At 41.7% G+C, this 19,552-nt stretch overlaps 1 protein-coding gene across 2 annotated transcripts in view; it reads right to left on the bottom strand.

The window, feature by feature from the left end:
* Positions 1-728: 728 nt before the first annotated feature.
* The window catches only part of cltcl1 (clathrin, heavy chain-like 1), a 41,146-nt gene continuing 22,322 nt past the window's right edge, over positions 729-19,552 (bottom strand). The window contains exons 18-32 of one of the 2 annotated variants that reach the window (XM_061729501.1): positions 19,135-19,257; positions 18,905-19,050; positions 18,638-18,821; positions 17,426-17,618; positions 17,170-17,327; positions 16,789-16,953; positions 8,747-9,022; positions 7,766-7,915; positions 7,538-7,669; positions 7,313-7,423; positions 6,951-7,121; positions 5,805-6,026; positions 4,861-4,887; positions 2,404-2,479; positions 729-1,702 (exon numbers count right to left, since the gene is read on the bottom strand). In XM_061729501.1, coding sequence (XP_061585485.1) covers positions 1,572-1,702; positions 2,404-2,479; positions 4,861-4,887; positions 5,805-6,026; positions 6,951-7,121; positions 7,313-7,423; positions 7,538-7,669; positions 7,766-7,915; positions 8,747-9,022; positions 16,789-16,953; positions 17,170-17,327; positions 17,426-17,618; positions 18,638-18,821; positions 18,905-19,050; positions 19,135-19,257 — 2,265 coding nt within the window. In that variant the 3' untranslated portion in view covers positions 729-1,571. The remainder of the gene's footprint in view (positions 1,703-2,403; positions 2,480-4,860; positions 4,888-5,804; positions 6,027-6,950; positions 7,122-7,312; positions 7,424-7,537; positions 7,670-7,765; positions 7,916-8,746; positions 9,023-16,788; positions 16,954-17,169; positions 17,328-17,425; positions 17,619-18,637; positions 18,822-18,904; positions 19,051-19,134; positions 19,258-19,552) is intronic. The other variant, XM_061729502.1, reaches the window with a different exon arrangement.

The following is a 19,552-nucleotide window of genomic DNA, read 5'->3' on the forward strand; positions in this document are numbered from 1 at the left end:
CTTATTTCTTTGGAAATGAAAACGGGTATCGAGAAAGAATCATAGGAGCCAGCAATAGCTAATGATGTGACAACCACACCCGCTCCAGACAAAGAAGCTGCTGCATATGTGAATGGAAATAATGAGGATAACATCCAGTTCATCCTGTTCCTGAAGCCAGATACTGAACTGTAAACTGCAGCTTTTAAACTGAACAGATGTAGAAAAAAAGCCAAAATAAACCACGGATAAATAAAACAAGGATTAATAAAAACGGAATCATCACCAATTTAAGTCTTACCTCAAGTCTGCCATTTATTAAATTGCTCTTTTTTTTTTGCATTTTTGTCCTTTTTCTTACAAAAATCATATTCTTTAAGACTACAACAACACACTATAGACAATACATAAGGTATCCCATAATATTTGACTCCTTTGATTATTTAGGTGTGTCAATACATTTAAATTATATGCTGTTTTAGGTACAATAAGGACCTTTACCTAGCTGGCACCAGGATACGTTTCATTTTGAGTCTTGGAGCTTCACCAATTTGTTAGTTTGGTGAGAGAATGTCATCATACATTGGTTAGTTGTTGACACGACATCAGTAGTGCTTTATATACTTGATACTAACATGACAACTGTGCTCCTGGGTGCAGCATTATCATTCGGCAGCACATGCACAGACAAGAGCATATACCTTTTTTTTTATTATTATTATTTGTAATTATATCATCAGCTTTCTTTCTTCTTTTTTGTCACAAACATTCCAAAACTTCAAATATTCCCTCCTGGCATCTGAGAAGCTGACAAATGACATCGCCCACTCTGACCCAGAAAGTTGGATGCTGCCAATTTCACTGTCTCTTGGTTTTGTGATGCATCCCACAAAAGAGTTTTAGAGACAAACACCGACACACACAGACTTTAACCTCGTGAACAAGTGTCCTTAGCCCGTATACATCAAACACTTTTGTACCTGTTGTGAAAAGAAAAAACAAGAACTATTGCACTGTAACTGTCTAATCAGAATATGAGACAGTTTTGAAATCAAACATGAACAAATGAGAGGAAGTCAGGCCGTAACAGTGCTTAATGCAGTCGGAGACACAAACGTCTCCTTCCACTCCACAGTGAAGTCTCTTCTTCTTCAGTGCTGGAAATAAGACCATAAAAAAAGCCGCTCTATGATTAAGTCTACATGGAACAGCAACAGGATAGAGTGGTTTGGTGAAGCTAAAGATGCATTAATTCCTCCGGGAGCTGAGAGGTGACTTCATGCCGTTTACATCAGTGGTAATGTTAATCATGTGGAGGAAAAAACATGGACAGCGCTTCGATCCACGTTTATCCTCGATGCCACCAAAGTCCTTCTAATGTAAAATGGGCGTGGACAAAACTACAGATGAAGGTTTTAGGCTGCAGTTACTTTGAAAGTGGGTGGAGTCTGTTGGGAATGAAGGCGTCCACACTGGCAGCTGAGACACAGAGCAGCAGGTTTGGGTTTTATTTCAGGTCAGGCATGAGCATGTGGAGGAAGGGGGGGAGGGGGTGGGAGAGATGGATGGAAGAGGAAGGAGACGTCGGGGCTCTACATGTTGAAGCCGTACGGAGGCGGGGTGGGGTAACCGGCGGCGTTGGCGGGGTAGCTGTAACCCGGGTACGCTGGCTGAGGGGTCACTGGAGCCGCCGCCCCCGCGCCGGTCAACATCAGCTGCTGGCCTGATGACACACATTACATAACGCGTTACACACTGGCTGGGAAAGGGTTCAAAACTCCCCTGCAATTAACTGTTTAAGTGAAAACAAACTACCGCATTTTCTGGACTATAAACCGCTACTTTTTTCATAGGTTTTGAACCATGCAGCTTATACAAAAGGTGCGGCTATTCTGTGGATTTTTCTTCAACCGCTAGGGGGAGTGCTAACCGGAATTAGAATAAAAACTAAGACAAAATAAATGCAAAGAAGAATACGCTACTTCTTTAGCAGATAGAAGTAGGTAGAAGCAGATTTCAAACAGATAAATAGATATTTATTTTCTCGGTTCTTTTCTCTTGGTTCTGTCCCGTTTTAATCAGCAAAGTTGCTGCCGTGTTAAAAGACACTGTTAGGAAAGGATCTATTTAGGTACAAACATGTACATCATTTACAGTTCAAAATCCTTCTGTACATGTAGTAAATATCTAATCTAACAACATAAATATCTGCGGCTTGCATATCTTTTCTTTTAAATAGAGCGGATGCGGCTTATATGCAGGTGCGGCTTGTATATCTTTTTTTATTGTTTTTTTTCAAAATAGAGCGGGTGCGGCTTATATACAGGTGCGGCTTATAGTCCAGAAAATACGGTAATAGAATTTCACTTTCTTAAAGTGGAACTCGTTTACTTCCCTCTAAACTTCAAAGGCCTGTAAACTCACCAAACACGATCGGCTGAGGCTCCGTCACCTCCTCCTCAGTCTTCCTTTGGCTCTCTGACACCTCCAGTTTGTCCACCTGGGGGCAGCAGAGACACATACACGTTGCTCACAGACGCACTGATAGAGACGGAGTTAGTGCTCTGTAGGTGTCCTGCAGAAACTTTCACCCAAGCATACTTTAACTGCATAGGGTCGTTTTCCAAGTGCATGGATATTCGTCAACTGAAAAGAAAAAAAATATCCAAAACAAAAGTTTTTGCAGGACCATCTACAGAGTAATTACTATGGTTTTGCACAAGCTTTATAGAACTTATTTTTTATTTCAGGTGCTGGTGGGGCTTTACTCAAACTCTTAAGCTGCAACCACATTAAGGCTTTTACTTTGGTTTGTATTAACTTGACAAGAAGGGAAAGTTAATTTATCACACCCGTTTGCGACGAAAAAAAAAACTACACAGAACTCGACAGTGCAGCTACAATCACCCAAGAAAAGATGACATACAGGTCGGGTGAGGAAATCTAAAGCATCAACAAATAAAGGGTCAGTTCACACAAATAACTATGAAAAAAAAAAAACGACAAAAAAAACAATGGTAAGTCAAATGTGTCACTGGCTTACTGTCTCCAAATTTATAGAGTTAAATTAAATGTGATACATGTTGCTTGGAGAATTCAAAATTGCATTTAACCTCTTAATTTCTTCTAAATGTGGTTCACTGATGTCAGAAATCAATTGTTGCCATTTTTCAAAAAATAAGAAGAAAACCGGTTCCAATGAAAATGGCGTCAATTATCAAGAAAGATGGATTTTTTTTAAAGTCCACCGGTTTTTTATTTTAACAGAAATAATTGGTTTTACATCAAAGAATTAAGGGAAAAAAAACAGCACCAAAATACATGACGACAAGTCACTATAGGGCACTGTGTGTCTGTGTGAACTGACCCTTTAAAAGATGGGATTATTTTAGGCATCAAGGTTAGAGAAACATTGTAAAATACATTAAGTAGAGAGGAAGCTACAGACCACATGCCGATAAGCTGATACTACACTCCCAGTCTTGAGTCAGTAAATGTGCATATTTCCACGTGTAAACCATTTCTGTGAGCGGACTCTAATGATCCTACTTGACTAAATTTAGTTGCATGTCAAAGGTTCACAGGTCACCTCAGCATCGCCAGGCGCCACTTTGAGTTAATGAGTTAATCAAAGCACCAGTTTTCTTAATTTATTCTGAAAACAAAACATTTCTGATCAAAGTTTAATCAGTTCAGACGGTAGGAGGGCTCAATCGAGGTGGAGTTCTTGAGAGTTGGAGCTACAACCTGTTTGATGATGACATAAAGAAAGTCAACCTCCATCAAAAAAAAAATCCCTTGTGTGGACAAAATGTTTTGTTTATAAATGGAAAATAGTTCAAGCATATTTTTAAATAACCTTCTAGATAAGCTGAAAAATGAAAGACTTCCCACGGAAGCAGATAAGAGGGGACGGATGTCCTCTGAAGTCTGCACTCGTCCAACAGTTCACCACTGAAACTTGTTAACGTGCAGTTAGAAACACAAGGATGCATCTAACTAGTTTAGAGGGTTTAATCTTACTCTTGTTCATTTTCATCCTTTCTGAGCAACACCTGCGCTGAAGTAGCACAATGTTTGTTTTGTGTAATATTTTGAAAAATAATTAAAAAGAAAAAGCTATTTAACAATAAAGGAGTCCCATTAGAAAGGAGTTACAAGGTAAGAGGCGTTGGTTAGGCTGAGAAAACTGAACCTGGTCGTGAAGAAAGTAAAAATATTCTGAGCAGGCTTTGGCTTCAGTCTCAAAGTTTAAAGCCAGGGGTTATGAAAATGGTTCAACACTACTATAATCAGCACCGGGCCCTCAGAATACAGTATGATCTAAATGTAATAGCCTTTTCTACAACTGCTTACATGGAGTTAGTGCGTTTATTTTATTTTGGTCACATACTGCATCAACAGTAATCATCCTTTCCTCATCGCTTACTCCAAAGCAGTAGCTACTAATATTAACAGGGATCCTTCATATGTGTTTTAACTAGTGTATATATTTATAACAAAGACCTTAATGCCAGTGTCTTTATAATATATTCTCTAATAAAAACAGAACTTTTGTGAATACAAAAACAATCTCTTACATTTGGACCTACACATTTCTTCTGTTTCATACCTCAAAATCTATGCTCAAATTAAAAATGAGACTACGTGGGGGGATCATTAGAAATCTGCAGACCGCAGATCAACTGAAAATGGCTTTTTTTTTATTAGTGATGACGTGCAAAAGCCTGTAGACTATGGCTACAGTTCTCCAGGACCAGCTCTAGTTAGGGCGACCTCAGTCTACAGTCCATGTTAGGTTCCTACATCAGAAACCAGAAGTTACTGTACAAGAACAAACAAACAGATAACAGAGGAATAAAAAAAAAGAGGGCCAGAGACCGTCACCTGCGCTGCAAACTCATCAACCTGAAAAAGAACCCAAAGAGATGACTGAACGTGACCTCACATGTCCACATGACTGCTGGCAGATACTGCATGCTTCACTACCACCACCTTCAACACCTCCACAGATATTACAAGCTGCTGTTTACCCCTTAATCTGTCAGCAAAGTCCAAAATCTAAACAATGTTTAATCAAAAAAAAAAAAGGTAAAAATGTTGAAGTTCTAAGAATCTTTGTTTCCGACTTTGTTTCCATGCAGTCAATAACCCTTTTAAAACCCGAATATTGGCAACAACCCGAATTTGCACGACCATCTAAACACCAATAACTCCCTTTAAAAACCCGAATATGACCCCTGGGATACTCCTTTTAAAACCTGAATATTCGGTCATGTAAACGCCAAACGGGATATCCCCATCAAACGGAACAATTTGTTTTCTGCACATGCTCTGTTCACAAGGAATCTGAGTCCAGGAAGTTCTTATAAACACGGCGAAACGCAAGACCACGCCACACTTTTGGAGTGAGGAGGAGACTAAAATCATTTTATAAATTTAATGAAGGATATGAACATTTTGGCATTTGTAGACGGTAGAAAGTACCGGGATAGTGAGATTTACAAGAAGGTGAGCGAAAAGTTGCGCAAAGCAACATTTGTTTTGAATTTGGATACAGGAAGAAGAAGCGGAAATGACGCTAATGGCGTCATCACGTTCTCCATGCGTCGCTGGTTTGATCCAGATATCCCAAAAGATTAATTACCATGTATACAGGAATAACCCTGTTTGCTCACGCATGTAAACGGAATATTCCGAATGTTTCAGTAACCGGAATATTAGCAATAACCCGAATTTTGACTGCATGTAAACGTAGTCACTGAAAAACTATGTTTCTATAAAAAGAGTAAAAACACACTGTCAAGCTTTTCCTCAGTCCTAACCTTTGTGAGGTATTCTCTCATGACTTGGATGAAGTACGGCATTGCAAAGTCGATGATGTTGTGCCTCCAGGCCAGCTCCAGCACCACGTCGGGGTGCAGCAGGTCGTAGGAGGCGAACAGGCAGGCAGCAAAGCACTCCTTCCTATCGTCCTCCAGGAACCACTGCAGCAGAGTCTCTGCCAGCTCAGCATCTTTGGACTCAGCAGCGTACAGCATTGCATCCTAGGAATATTGGAAATATTGTGGATTTAAATGATAAAGTGGTCAAACGTAAAAGCTTTCATGAAACACTAATGACCATAGGTGGGTAGTAACGAGTTACATTTACTCAGTTACATTTACTTGAGTAAGTTTTGGGAAATGTTGTACTTTTAGGAGTAGTTTTGAATCACTATACTTTTTACTTGAGTAGATTTGTGAAGAAGAAACTGTTACTCTTACTCCGCTACATTAGGATACGTTGAGCTGTTACTTTTCTTTTATCCCTTTTATCTGCGTACGCGTCAATCTCATGACATCACTGATTCTTTGGGAAAAGTGTTTGTTTTTGCATGTTTTGTCACATTTACACAGACTCAAACACACACACAGTTTCTATGAGTTCATGTTTGTTCTAGTTCTGCCTGGTTAAAAAAGAAAAGTACAAAGGCTTAAAATGTTGTGCTACTTGTGCTTGATTTCTTAAGTTATTATTTTATTTATTTTATTATTTATTAAAGTACTTGAATTTACTTTAAGCTTATTTTAAGCTATTTTTTATTAATTTTAATATATTTTATTGATTTATTGATTTAATTTGCCTGAAGATGATTATTTTGTACTTTTGTCTGTTTAAATGGTTGTATTAAAAAAAATTAATCAGACGTTACTCAACAGTTACTCAGTACTTGAGTAGTTTTTTCCACCAAGTACTTTTTTACTTTTACTCAAGTAATTATTTGGATGACTACTTTTTACTTCTACTTGAGTCATATTATTCTGAAGTAACAGTACTTTTACTTGAGTACAATCTTTGGCTACTCTACCCACCTCTGCTAATGACCGAAACATCACTCCTGTGACTAGAGGAAGCGATTAAAAGAACAAAACAGTGCCACCTGCTGGCATATGGAAGCTTTAACATCATGGAGAATGTGTTCTTTTTACCTTATAAAGTTTGTCTTTCTTGCAGAGCTCCACACTTTGTCTCCAGCGGTTGTTTCCCTTGTACAGATAAGCAGCGATACGTCTGAACTCGATCAGTTCGTGTTTTTCTAACCTCTGAGCCAGGCCGATGGTGTCAAAGTTGTCGTAGGCATCGATGGACGCTCTCAGACCCTGCGGACAAGCAAATATTATCACTTCAACAGCAGCAGATTACATTCCTCTAGAATAATATTCATTCTGAGCAGACACTGCCTCGCCTTAATGTTTCTAAGAACAAGTTAAACAAAGCCAGCTAAAGCTTTACGTCCTTTTCTTCATTTTTCTTTTTTCTCCCGTACTGTACTTTTCAGTAATCCACACACCTGGTAGTCTTCCTCTTCCGTCAGCAGGTTGTTTAGAGCTTCATTGACAGACTTATTGTTGTGACTCTGGACAGATCTCAGGTAAGGCTTGACCAACTTCAGCTGGTTCATCTGATCAAGCAGAATCACAACCCACATCAGATCACCACAGCCACTTCAGCAGACAGTTTATTACATCTAATCTAACTTCCACATACTCTAGATGTTGACCCTGTACCAGCTTACCTTGCTAAAAAAGTTAACAGTTCTGCTGTGGTCCAGCCGTGGAGATAAAATAGTGAGCAGGTCATTGAGCAGGAGGGGTTTGTAATCCAGGTAGAAAGAAAGGGACTTGTAGTACAACTCCACATTAGCAACCTGAGAACAAGAACAATGCAACAGGTACAATATATTAAAAAAACGAGAAGGTAAAGAAACGTTTTAGTCAGCTTACTTAAAGATTTTTGCATTTACCTTAGCGACAATGTCTTTGAACAGCCCTTCTTTCCACGCATCAGTCGGATGGCTCATCATAGTGATCGCAGCGTTGTCGTACTCCTCATATTTATCATAAAGGAAAACCAGTTCTGCCCATAAATGAGACTGTTCAGCTGCACGAAGGACCTGGAAGACACAGACGGGCTTAATTCAATTAATTCATGAATTGGAGACATTTAGGATCTTAGTATGTCATAAATACATCAAAGACTGACATTATTAACATATTTGCACATTTCTTTGTCTGAGCGGGACTGTCTCAGAAAATTTGAATATTGTGATTTTCTGTAATGCAATTACAAAAACAAAAATGTCATACATTCTGGATTCATTACAAATCAGCTGAAATATTGCAAGCATTTTATTATTTTAATATTGCTGATCATGGCTTACATCTTAGGAAAACTCAAATATCCTATCTCAAAAAATTAGAATATTCTGGGAATCTTAAACTGTAAGCCATAATCAGCAATATTAAAATAAAAGGTTTGCAATATTTCAGTTGATTTGTAATGAATCCAGAATGTATTACATTTGTTTTTTTTTATTGCATTACAGAAAATAAAGAACTTTATCACAATATTATAATTTTCTGAGAGAGTCCTGTATATATATAAAAAAAAAAGCATGGAAACTGAGGATGTCAAGAGCAGCTTATAATACAGAGATAAACTGACAGCTCTGTCTGATAATACTGGTGTAATATCAGTAACAACCAAAAATAATGTTGCAAAACTCTGATAAAATTAAAGTCATCCAAAAGTCAACTCTGATAGAGATGATACATCGAACTGCACTGAATGAACTGGTTATGAGCTCCACGTTCAAATATTGCAATAAATCAAAAAGGTTGCAACATCAATAAACACTCAGATTTACTACAAACCAGTTAAATGGATCTACAAAACACAAACCAAACCTTCAGGACAGCCAAACAAACATACAGGGACACTGTACCTTTGGGATGTTGACTCTGGACCAGAAGAGCTCCAGGTGCTCTCTCATCTTCTGAGGTTTGAACTTGGAGTAGAGGATGGCGAGCTCCGTGAACATGCCCATGTGGGCCCGCTCCAGACCGAGAGCGGCCTCCAGCAGAGCGATGAGCTCCTCAAAGTAGCCGCGGTCCTGGTAGTAGCTGATCAGGTCCTCCAGCTCGTCAGCGTGGATCACGATGTGCAGGCCGCAGATCTGGGCCAACCGGAACTCCTCACCGTCCACACACGCAAAGCAAACCTGGCCAGCAGAAAGGAAAATATACACAAAATGTTCTGTTGTGTTTCCAGAAGGTGCACCGGCTGAACCTCTGCAGAACGCTGAATGAGCACAATGGAAAAAACTGGATAGAAGTTTCTTTTAAAAATATTGTTACATAGTGTTTAAAAAGTAAAATGTTAAGATAAGATAAAAAATATACTGGCAATCTTCAGCAAGATTTGTCACAAAAACTGTAACTTCTTCATAATTATTTTCTAAAGTTCTGAAAATTTGTTGTAATCTGTTATGTACAAAACAAAAACCCATTCTGCAAGCTACAAACATCTGTCGGAGGCAATGAGATGTTTCTAAATCTTCCTGGAAAGGCTGAAAAATGACAGCAGTAAGCAAACCAGTTACTGTTTTATATTGTACAAGATATTAGTCAAGTCTTAGTTTATTTGTATAGCACATTGAAAACTGCAAAAGTTGACCAACGTGCTGCACAAATAGCACTGATAAACAAAGCAATATCCATAAAGAGACAAAGCTAAGATTGATAAATATTAATTTAAATATTAAGATGGGGTGACTTGTACAAGACAAAGATGTGAAATCATCTAAGAGAAAATACTTAATTCTACACACCAAATGTGCGTCAAAAAGTACTTTTTACAGTTTCATAGGAAACAATATAAGTGTTCACGACTGTCCTGTAATCTGCGTGACTGATTTATGGTGAGATGAGTAAATACACTTGTTAACTTTTGATTCCTGGGCTGTTACAGTTAATACCGGTCCAAGGTGATGCCAGTGCTTTATAAAGACTAGATGCTGGTTATGACAAAAACTGACGTAGTATGAAATTAAAAATGCTGTCAAGTGTCCAGCCGAGGAAAACCAGCTGATTAAGACATTACTTAAAGCAGCCACCTTAAAAAAAGTCTCACCTTTTCCACATGACATGGCTCTGATAGTTTCTACTCAGCTGTTATTCAACAATGGTGAGAGAACTGAGCATGAAGGACAAGACTTTTCATTCTTGTTACTTTGGAGTGCTAGAAGCTACTTACCGTATTTTCTGGACTATAAGCCGCTACTTTTTTCATAGGTTTTCAACGCAACGCAAAGATTGACTATTTAACTGAGGCTGAGGGATCAGAGAATGTTGATGTATGGTCTGCATCGGCACCACTGTTTACATCTGATTCTCAGGTAGTAAGGCCAAAAGATGGAGTTCAGATCCAGTTTCCCCGGCCTGGTTCAGATAAACAATACCAGGATATTCCCCCTTTGTTTATTCCCATTGCTCAGTCACAGCCACCTTTGGCTCCCCCTAGTGCCCAGGTGTCACAACTACAGCAAACAACAAGTGCTTTTTCTACTGCAGCCCCTATTGTTCATTCACAGCTACAGACCCTGGCCCATGGTAGACCTACTCCTACTGTTGCTCGTGTTTCCCAGCCACTTGGCACACAGTCAAGCCCGCCACAATGGCCACTTTCACCTGGCTCTGTTCAGGATCCTAACTTTACCAGAATTCTGGAGAGCCAAAATGAGTTAACAAAGATTCTGATAAAACAGCAACTCCTTTCCACACTCCCACAAGGCACCATCCCAGTGTTTGATGGTCAGGTAGTAGAGTATCAATCATTTATAAATTCATTTGAAAACATGGTTGAAAGTAAAACAGATAATAATAAAGACCGGTTACAGTTTTTGATCCAGTATACTAAAGGCCAGGCTCAGAAGCTTGTTAAAAGTTGTGAATACATGACTGCGGACACTGGCTACTCTAAGGCCAAAATGTTACTCAAAGAAAACTTTGGAAACGAGTACAAGATTTCATGTGCATACCTGGACAAGGCCCTCTCCTGGCCCCAAATCAAACCTGAGGATGCAAGAGCTCTGCAGGAGTATGCAATGTTTCTCAGGTCCTGTTGCAATGCCATGCAACAGATGGACTACATGGAGGAGTTGGATTCAGTATCCAACATGAGAAACCTGGTACTGAAACTACCATTCAAACTCAAAGAAAGATGGCGCCTCCAGGCCTATGAGCTGCACCAAAGCAGAGGCGCACGGGTTCGAATCCTGGACCTTGTTAGTTTCATTGAGAAGCAGGCCCGTGTTGCCGCTGACCCTATCTTTGGTGACCTTCATTCCGAGAAGCCAACAGCCAGAGGAAAGGCAGATGAGGTAATAGGCGGAGGAAAAGCTAGGCCTCCTACTAAGTCATATCCGTATAAGTCATCCAGTAGTAGTTTTGCCACTAGCATTACTATGACTCAAAATGCAAAGCCTGAACCTCCATGTATATTTTGTAGTCAGCAACACACATTGGAGGTGTGTAGACAGTTCCTAAAGAAAACACATAAAGATAGACTTAATTTCTTAAAGTCAAAAGCATTGTGTTATGGTTGTTTTGGCTCAAATCATATGAGTAAACAATGTAAGAATAGACTCACCTGTAAGATATGCAAGTTTTCTCATCCCACTCCCCTGCACATAGACTACAAAGCAAAGATGGCCAAGAATGATGATGAGCCTGCAGCACCCATAGGGGGTGCTGTCGAGTCAAATGCCCATAAAGGGGCCGGGAACCAGAATAGTGTGGGATCCACTGTCTCAGTTGATGTTGGCCCTAAAATGGCTAAGCAAGCTGTAAAGCCTTCAGCGCCCACAAGGGGTGCCGAAACAGAGTTATGTGCCCACATAGGGGCCATAGAGCAGGAGAGTGGGCTGTCCATAGTTCCAGTCAAGGTTAAAGCAGCCAAAGGTGACAAGATAATACAGGTGTATGCTCTCCTAGACCCCGGATCCACAGCCACATTCTGCTCTGAGAAGCTCACATCCCAACTAGGCCTGAGAGGCAGGAAGAAACAGGTCCTGCTACGCACAATTAATGAGGAGAAAACTGTTGAAACTCAAGTGGTGTCAGGAATTGAGATTTCAACACTGGACAGCGACACTTTCTTACCCCTACCTGCTGTCCTAACCCAGAGTGAAATGCCTGTCACTGCAGTCAGCATCCCAAGGCAAAATGACTTAACGCAATGGGCGTATCTAAGCCATGTCAAACTTCCCCACATCAATGCAAAGGTGGAGCTATTAATAGGAACTAATGCTCCAAATCTATTGGAACCGTGGGAGGTTGTAAATAGCCAGAAGGGGGGTCCCTATGCTGTTAAAACCCTCCTGGGATGGGTTGTAAGTGGCCCTTTAAAGAGCAATGATGACTGTATGCTGAAAGTTACTGCAAACAGAATCTCAGTGGCTAACCTGGAGGAGCTGTTAAAGGCCCAGTACAACCAGGATTTTAATGAGGTAGCATCGCAGGAAAAAACAGAGATGTCAAGGGAAGACAAAAAATTTGTAGAGATTGCCAATGGGGCTGTCTTTAAAAATGGACACTACAATCTAAAGCTACCTTTCAGGAATGACAGCAGTGAGATGCCCTGCAACCGCCAGATGGCGGAGCACCGGCTGCAGAGCCTTAAAAAGAAAATGGAAAAGGACCCAAACTATAAGGAGGAATATGTTGCATTCATGACGGACATTTTCGAGAATGACTATGCAGAGGAGGTTCCACAGAATGAACTGAAACAGTCACCAGGCAAGACTTGGTACCTACCGCACCATGGCGTGCGTCACCCAAAAAAGAAAAAACTCAGGGTTGTTTTTGATTGTGCAGCCTCATACCAAGGCAAATCCCTGAACAGTGAGCTATTACAAGGCCCCGATTTGACCAACTCCCTTGTAGGGGTTCTTTTACGATTTCGACATGAACCCATTGGAATCATGGGTGACATTAAGTCCATGTTCCATCAGGTCAGAGTGGACAGGTCTGATGTGGACTACTTGCGCTTCCTGTGGTGGCCACAGGGGGACACCAGCCAAAGTCCAAAAGAGTATCGTATGCTGGTGCACATCTTTGGTGCTGTGTCCTCCCCAACCTGCGCAAATTTCCCACTCAGAAAAACGGCTGATGATAACAAAGAAAGCTTTTTCCCTCAGGCTGCAGAAACGATACAGCACAACTTTTACGTCGATGACTGTGTAAAGTCAGTAGCCACAGAGTCTGAAGCAATCCACCTAATCAAGGACCTAACCTCACTGTGCCACAAAGGTGGTTTCCAAATCACACAGTGGGTGAGTAACAGCCGTGCTGTTTTGGCCTCCATCCCCCAAGAGCATAGAGCTAAAGAAGTGAGGTCATTGGATCTGGACAGTGACAGCCTCCCAATCGAACGGGCTCTGGGGCTACAGTGGAATGTGGAAAATGACAACTTCCAGTTCAACATCAACCTTCCACAAAAGCCTCAGACACGCAGGGGCATTCTCAGCATCGTGAGTTCAATTTTCGACCCACTTGGCTTTTTTGCCCCACTCATTCTCCCAGCCAAGCAATTGCTACAGGAGCTTTGCCAGATAGGTCTTGGATGGGATGAACCTCTACCAAAAGCTGCATTACTACAGTGGAAGGAATGGCTGGACAGTCTGGAACAGGTGCAGCACTTTAAGGTTGCACGCTGTATGAAGCCCGCAGGCTATGGAGCACCAACACATGTCCAGCTACATCACTTCGCGGACGCCAGTGAAAGCGGCTATGGCTCGGTGAGCTATATAAGGCAAGTTAATGCTCAAGGCCTTATTCATGTCACTTTTGCCCTCGGAAAGTCCAGAGTCCTCCCCCTCAAACACATGACAGTGCCACGACTAGAGCTAGCAGCTGCAGCACTAGCAGTAAAAGTGGATAAGATGCTGAGGAGAGAAGTTCACCTGGAATTACATCCCTCAGTCTTCTGGACGGATAGTCAAACAGTACTCAAATACATCGGAAATGATCATGCCAGGTTTAAAACATATGTAGCCAACAGGGTTTCACTAATCCATGACAACACAGAGCTATCCCAATGGAGGTTTGTAGGCACAAAGGAAAATCCTGCGGATGATGCCTCCAGGGGGCTAAATGCAGTCAAATTCATGGTGCAGAGGAGATGGATCTACGGCCCTGATTTTTTGTGTAAACCTGAGGACAGCTGGCCTGAGGAGAAGGCCTTGGTCTGTAAGTCATTACAAGATGACCCAGAGGTCAGAAAAACAACTTCAGTGTTCACCACAGTGGTGAAAGAAACCCCCACACACCAACTGATTTCCCACTACTCTGACTGGAAAAGGCTGGTGAAAGGAGTGGCATGGTACCTCAAGCTAATGAAAATTTTGTTGCTTATCTCCAAAAAACGTAAAGAGATTTTCACAGGCCACGCCCCCACCCGCTCAGTCAACCGGAAACTGAACACAGAGCTTGACACCTTTAAGGCTACATTTGGTGGACAGTCCATTTCAGTGGAGGATATGACGCAGTCAGAAAGGTCAGTCGTTGCCTACGTTCAGAAACAGCATTTCCCAGTGGAAATGGAAACACTGGCAGCAACTCTGCCCAGTGTGCCAAAAAATAGCAAGATCTGGAGGCTAGACCCAATCTTGGAGGACGGTGTCATAAGAGTAGGCGGCCGACTACACAGATCCGCTATGCCTGCTGAAAGTAAACATCCTTGCATCCTCCCCAAAGATGCACATGCCTCAGTTCTCATTCTAAGAGACATTCATCAGCGCTCCGGACATAGTGGCAGAAACCACATGCTTTCAGAGCTCCGGAAGCACTACTGGATGATAAAAGGAAACGCAGCAGCACGGAGAATTATTTCAAAGTGTGTTGTTTGTCGACGAGTAAGAGGCAAAACAGGAGAACAAAAAATGGCAGATTTGCCTCTGGAAAGAATTCTACCCGACTTGCCACCCTTCACCAATGTCGGCGTGGACTACTTTGGCCCGATAGAGGTGAGGAGAGGAAGAAAAAGGGTCAAAAGGTATGGAGTCTTGTTCACATGTATGGTTACCAGAGCCGTACACTTGGAAGTTGCATACTCGCTTGACACAGACTCCTGCATTAATGCTATAAGGAGATTTTGTTGCAGGAGAGGACAGGCACGCCACTTTCGTTCGGACCGAGGCACAAATCTGGTGGGTGCCCAGGCTGAGCTAAAGACTGCCTTAAAATCCCTGGATGGAGAGAAAATCCAAAATGCTCTGCTACCCAACATGATTCAATGGAGCTTTAATCCCCCAGCGGCATCCCACCATGGCGGAGTCTGGGAAAGACTGATACGTTCCGTCCGCCAGGTGCTCAACTCCACTCTCAAAGAGCAGACTATGGATGATGAGGGCCTACAAACCATCTTCTGTGAGGTAGAGGCAACCCTCAACAACCGCCCCCTCTCCACTGTCTCTTCCGATCCTCATGATGTAGAGCCGCTAACCCCAAACCACCTACTCCAACTTAGAACACAACCCGTCCTACCCCCAGGATCATTCCAGAAATCTGATCTCTACGCCAGACGCCGCTGGAAACAGATCCAGTATATGGCTGATTTGTTCTGGCAAAGATGGACAAAAGAGTACCTTTTGCTACTACAGGAGAGAAAGAAATGGGGTATGGTGAAGAGGAACCTAAATGTTGGAGATATAGTTCTGGTGGTGGACCCCACGGCTCCACGGGGATCCTGGCCGTTGGGTAGGGTGTTGGAGACAAGGCCAGACGCAAAGGGGTTGGTCCGCTCAGTGAGGCTCAAAACAAAGACCTCCATCCTGGAGAGGCCCATTACAAAGTTGTGCCCCATCCTAGAAACTGAGTGACTGGTCTTCACCCAGCCTGTCAGTAATGTATATACTTTATTTTTTACTTTTCCATTTATAATATGGCTCCTATTTCATTTACATTCATTGGGTAATTGGCTCTTTGGAGAGCAATTAGGGGCCGGGGTGTTAGAGCCATAATGAAGTTTTCTGTTCACCCTGTATTTTTTGAGTGTCTAATCCCTTTTGTCAGTGTACGCCCTCTGCAGGTGACCTGGTGCGGTGCACTGACTCCCATATAGGGGTTGTCCTTGGGCTTGGTGGAGGAAGCAGGTGCCAGGCGGACACCATTATTGACCTCAGCCATGCTCAGCTCAGCAAACTCATTATTTTGGCATAAAGCCCAGTGTTAAAATTTGTTTTTGTTAAATAAATCATTGTTACACCGCAAGGAATGGATACGTCATCATTGGTTTATTGCTGAAATGCTGCGAGTCAGTTAGAAGTCGGTACCTGTGTTCCATGTGGCAAACATTTCAGACAAAGGAAAGAAGAGGGGTTAATGGACAAACCATCTTTCACTGTTTTTGCCACTTCACATGCGACTTATACAAAGGTGCGGCTATTCTGTGGATTTTTCTTCCACCGCTCTAACCGAAATTAGAATCAAAACTAAGACAAAATAAATGCAAAGAAGAATACGCTACTTCTTCTTTAGCAGATAGAAGTAGGTAGAAGCAGATTCCAAACAGATAAATAAATACCGGTTATTTTCTCTTGGTTCTGTCCCGTTTTAATCAGCAAAGTTGCTGCCGTGTTAAAAGACACTGTTAGGAAAGGATCTATTTAGGTACAAACATGTACATCATTTACAGTTCAAAATCGTTCTGTATATGTAGTAAATATCTAATCTAACAACATAAATGTCTGCGGCTTGCATATCATTTTATTTTTTTTTTTATAAATAGAGCGGATGCAGCTTGTATGCAGAAGCGGCTTATAGTCCAGAAAATACGGTACATGTACTGTAAACATTTTGATTGACATGTAGTGTTTGTCTTGATATGACCTGGAAACTGTAATTAGAATGACTGGTAAAACCCACAAGTCATGTTTTGTTTGTCACTTAGCACAAATAAATAAACCTGAATGGCACGAGAGCTCACCTCCTTCCAGGTGCGGGTGCTGTTGGCTTTCCTGGCGCCGTCCACGGCTGCCTGGTATTCTCCCAGATGGACTAACGTGGACGCAAGCCGAGCAAAGTTGGACACGTTGTTGAACAAGAGTTTGGCTGCTTCGTACATCCCCTCCTCATAACATCTATCTCCCACCTGAGGAGGAAAATAAATAAATAGTTTCTGGTAAAAAAAAAACAAAATACACTAACTGCATAATCCTTTCAAAGACCTAAGGGATCCCCTTAAATTCTCTAAAAACAGCCACAAAGATTAGAGTTTCCATAAAAACTACCAGCGCCCACTATAAACTTCATTTCTCAGCCTCTGGAGGTTAAAGATTTGCCACACTGCAGCCGGGATGCGTCTCACCTGCTGTATGTGTGCATTGTTGGGCCCGCTGACAAATTCTTCCAGCTCGGCCAGCCGGTTTGTCTTCGCTAGAGCAAAGATCAGCTCCGTCTCCACGTACGACTCTCTGGCTTTCTTCCGCGCCATCTGAAGGAACTTGACCAAGTCTTCCCAGTTATCTAGAAAATACAAAAGAAAAAAAAACCCTTCAACATCAACTCAGATCAACAGTAAAAATACAGAGCTCCTTATTCACAGTGTGAGTTTTGCTGCTCACCGTTTTTGCTGGCTGCATTGACCACCTCCATGTACGCTGACGGGTCCACGGCTTTAATGTACGAGTCGATGGCCTCCTTGACCAAGTCTCTCTGCAGCTGAGCTCTGGCTAACTGGCTCCACACCGCAGGCTCATTACAGCGCTCGGCAAACTCATAGGCACGGTCCAAGTTTCCTATGTGCTCTATCAATACCTGCAGGGAGAGCAAGGTAGACGGTGGCATGACACGAGCTGACACGAGACGAAACACCGCAAGTTAACTTCATCCTGAACTCTAAATGAGAGATACCCCAATACAATCCCCTCTTACTTCCTCAGTAATGTCAAAGTAATCTGCCTGTATTGGATACCCAACAAAAATCTATCAACGACCTGAACTAGACAATGGGTAGCTGTAGTGAACTAAAGCGTTTACCGTATTTTCCACACTATAAGGCTCACCTTCAATGAATGACGTATTTTAAAACATTTTCCATATATAAAGGCGCACCGCATTATAAGGCGCTACAGTACAGGCTGGGGTTACGTTATGCATCCATTAGACCAGGGGTCGGCAACCCGCGGCTCTAGAGCCTCTTTAGCGCCGCCCTAGTGGCTCCTGGAGCTTTTTCAAAAATGTTTGACCTTTTTCCTTTTTTCTTCTATTTTTTTTCTTTCCCTTCTTTTTTTTTAACTTTTTTTCTTCCTTTTTCCTTTCCAATTGCGACATTTCGACTTTTTTCTCAAAATTTTGACTTTTTTCTTGACATTTCGACTTTTTTCTTGACATTTCGACTTTTTTCCTCAACATTTCGACTTTTTTCTCGAGATTGTACTTCAACATTAATTTCGACATTTTTCTCGAAATTTCGACTTTTTTCCTCAACATTTCGACTTTTTTCTTAAGATTGTACTTCAACATTAATCTCAACATTTTGACTTTTTTCTCGAAATTTCAACTTTTTTCTTGACATTTAAACTTTTTTCTCGACTTCTAAACAACATGAATAAACAACTGTTTTGTTATTTTCGAGTTGCGAGACCTGTTGCGGCTCAATATTGATCCATATATAAGGCACTCCGGATTATAAGGCGCATGGTCAGCTTTTGAAAAAATTGAAGGCTTTTAGGTGCGCCTTATAGTGCGGAAAAATACGGTATATTTAAAATGCTGCACTAAAAACATGCGACGGATGTCTGAAGCATTGTTTCAGTCCGAGCAGTTTAGTTTACCTGTATAGCTGAAGTGTTGACATCAAACTTCTTGAAAATGGCAAACGCCTCTTCAAAAAGCTCGTTACTGATGGCGATGTTTGCAATATCAGGAGCGTCGTAATTGTCTAGCCTGTTAATGTACTCCATCACGCGAGTGCGGTCGGCTTTGATGGCGGTTAAAATCAGCAGATTCTGAAGGTTTCTGGGGAAAAAAAACAAAAGGACCATTAAAAAAGATGCATAAAGATGTACGTTTATGCAGAACAAGTTGAGAGCATGCGGTACCTGTGTTCACTGAAGACAGAGTTATCCAGAACAATCTTCTCCAGCAGCTCGATCAGCTCGTTGGGCAGGTCTGCAGTCATGAAGGCCTTGACTGTGACCGACACCTCCTCTGGGTCCTGGGTCTCCGACAGAGCCGTCTGCACCACCTGCGGGGGGGTAAATGAAGCACGTTAGTACAAGTGTGCTCTTATTTGTGGTCACTTAGGGAGTGGAGCTGGAGGAATCCCGACCTGGTCAATGAGCTGTCTTCTGAAGGGGTTGTCTTCCTCCAGCACGTTCGCCCACAGCTCGGGATCTTTTCGCCGCACCAGATATCGAGCCTCGCTCTTGAATAACGAGTTCTCATTGCAAACCTTAGAGAGACAGCTTGTTGGTTAAAAATGGTTAAAAGCACCTTTTCATTAGAGCTCTCTGCAATACTCGAGTTGTAAATAAAAAATAAAATCAGGGGGATGGTGGATTTTATCATATGGGGACAGATAATTTGTGCTGATTACAAATAATATAATATATTACAAATAATAGCACTGACCAAAACACCTGCAGAAATACTGCAGGAATGACATAGCAGCAGTTAAATCCAGCCTTCTGTAAGCTTTAAATATCCACTGGGCTTACATCAAATACATCAAAACACAAAAATAAAAA

This window comes from Cololabis saira, chromosome 9, assembly GCF_033807715.1.
Source record: "Cololabis saira isolate AMF1-May2022 chromosome 9, fColSai1.1, whole genome shotgun sequence".
Lineage (NCBI taxonomy): Eukaryota > Metazoa > Chordata > Actinopteri > Beloniformes > Belonidae > Cololabis > Cololabis saira.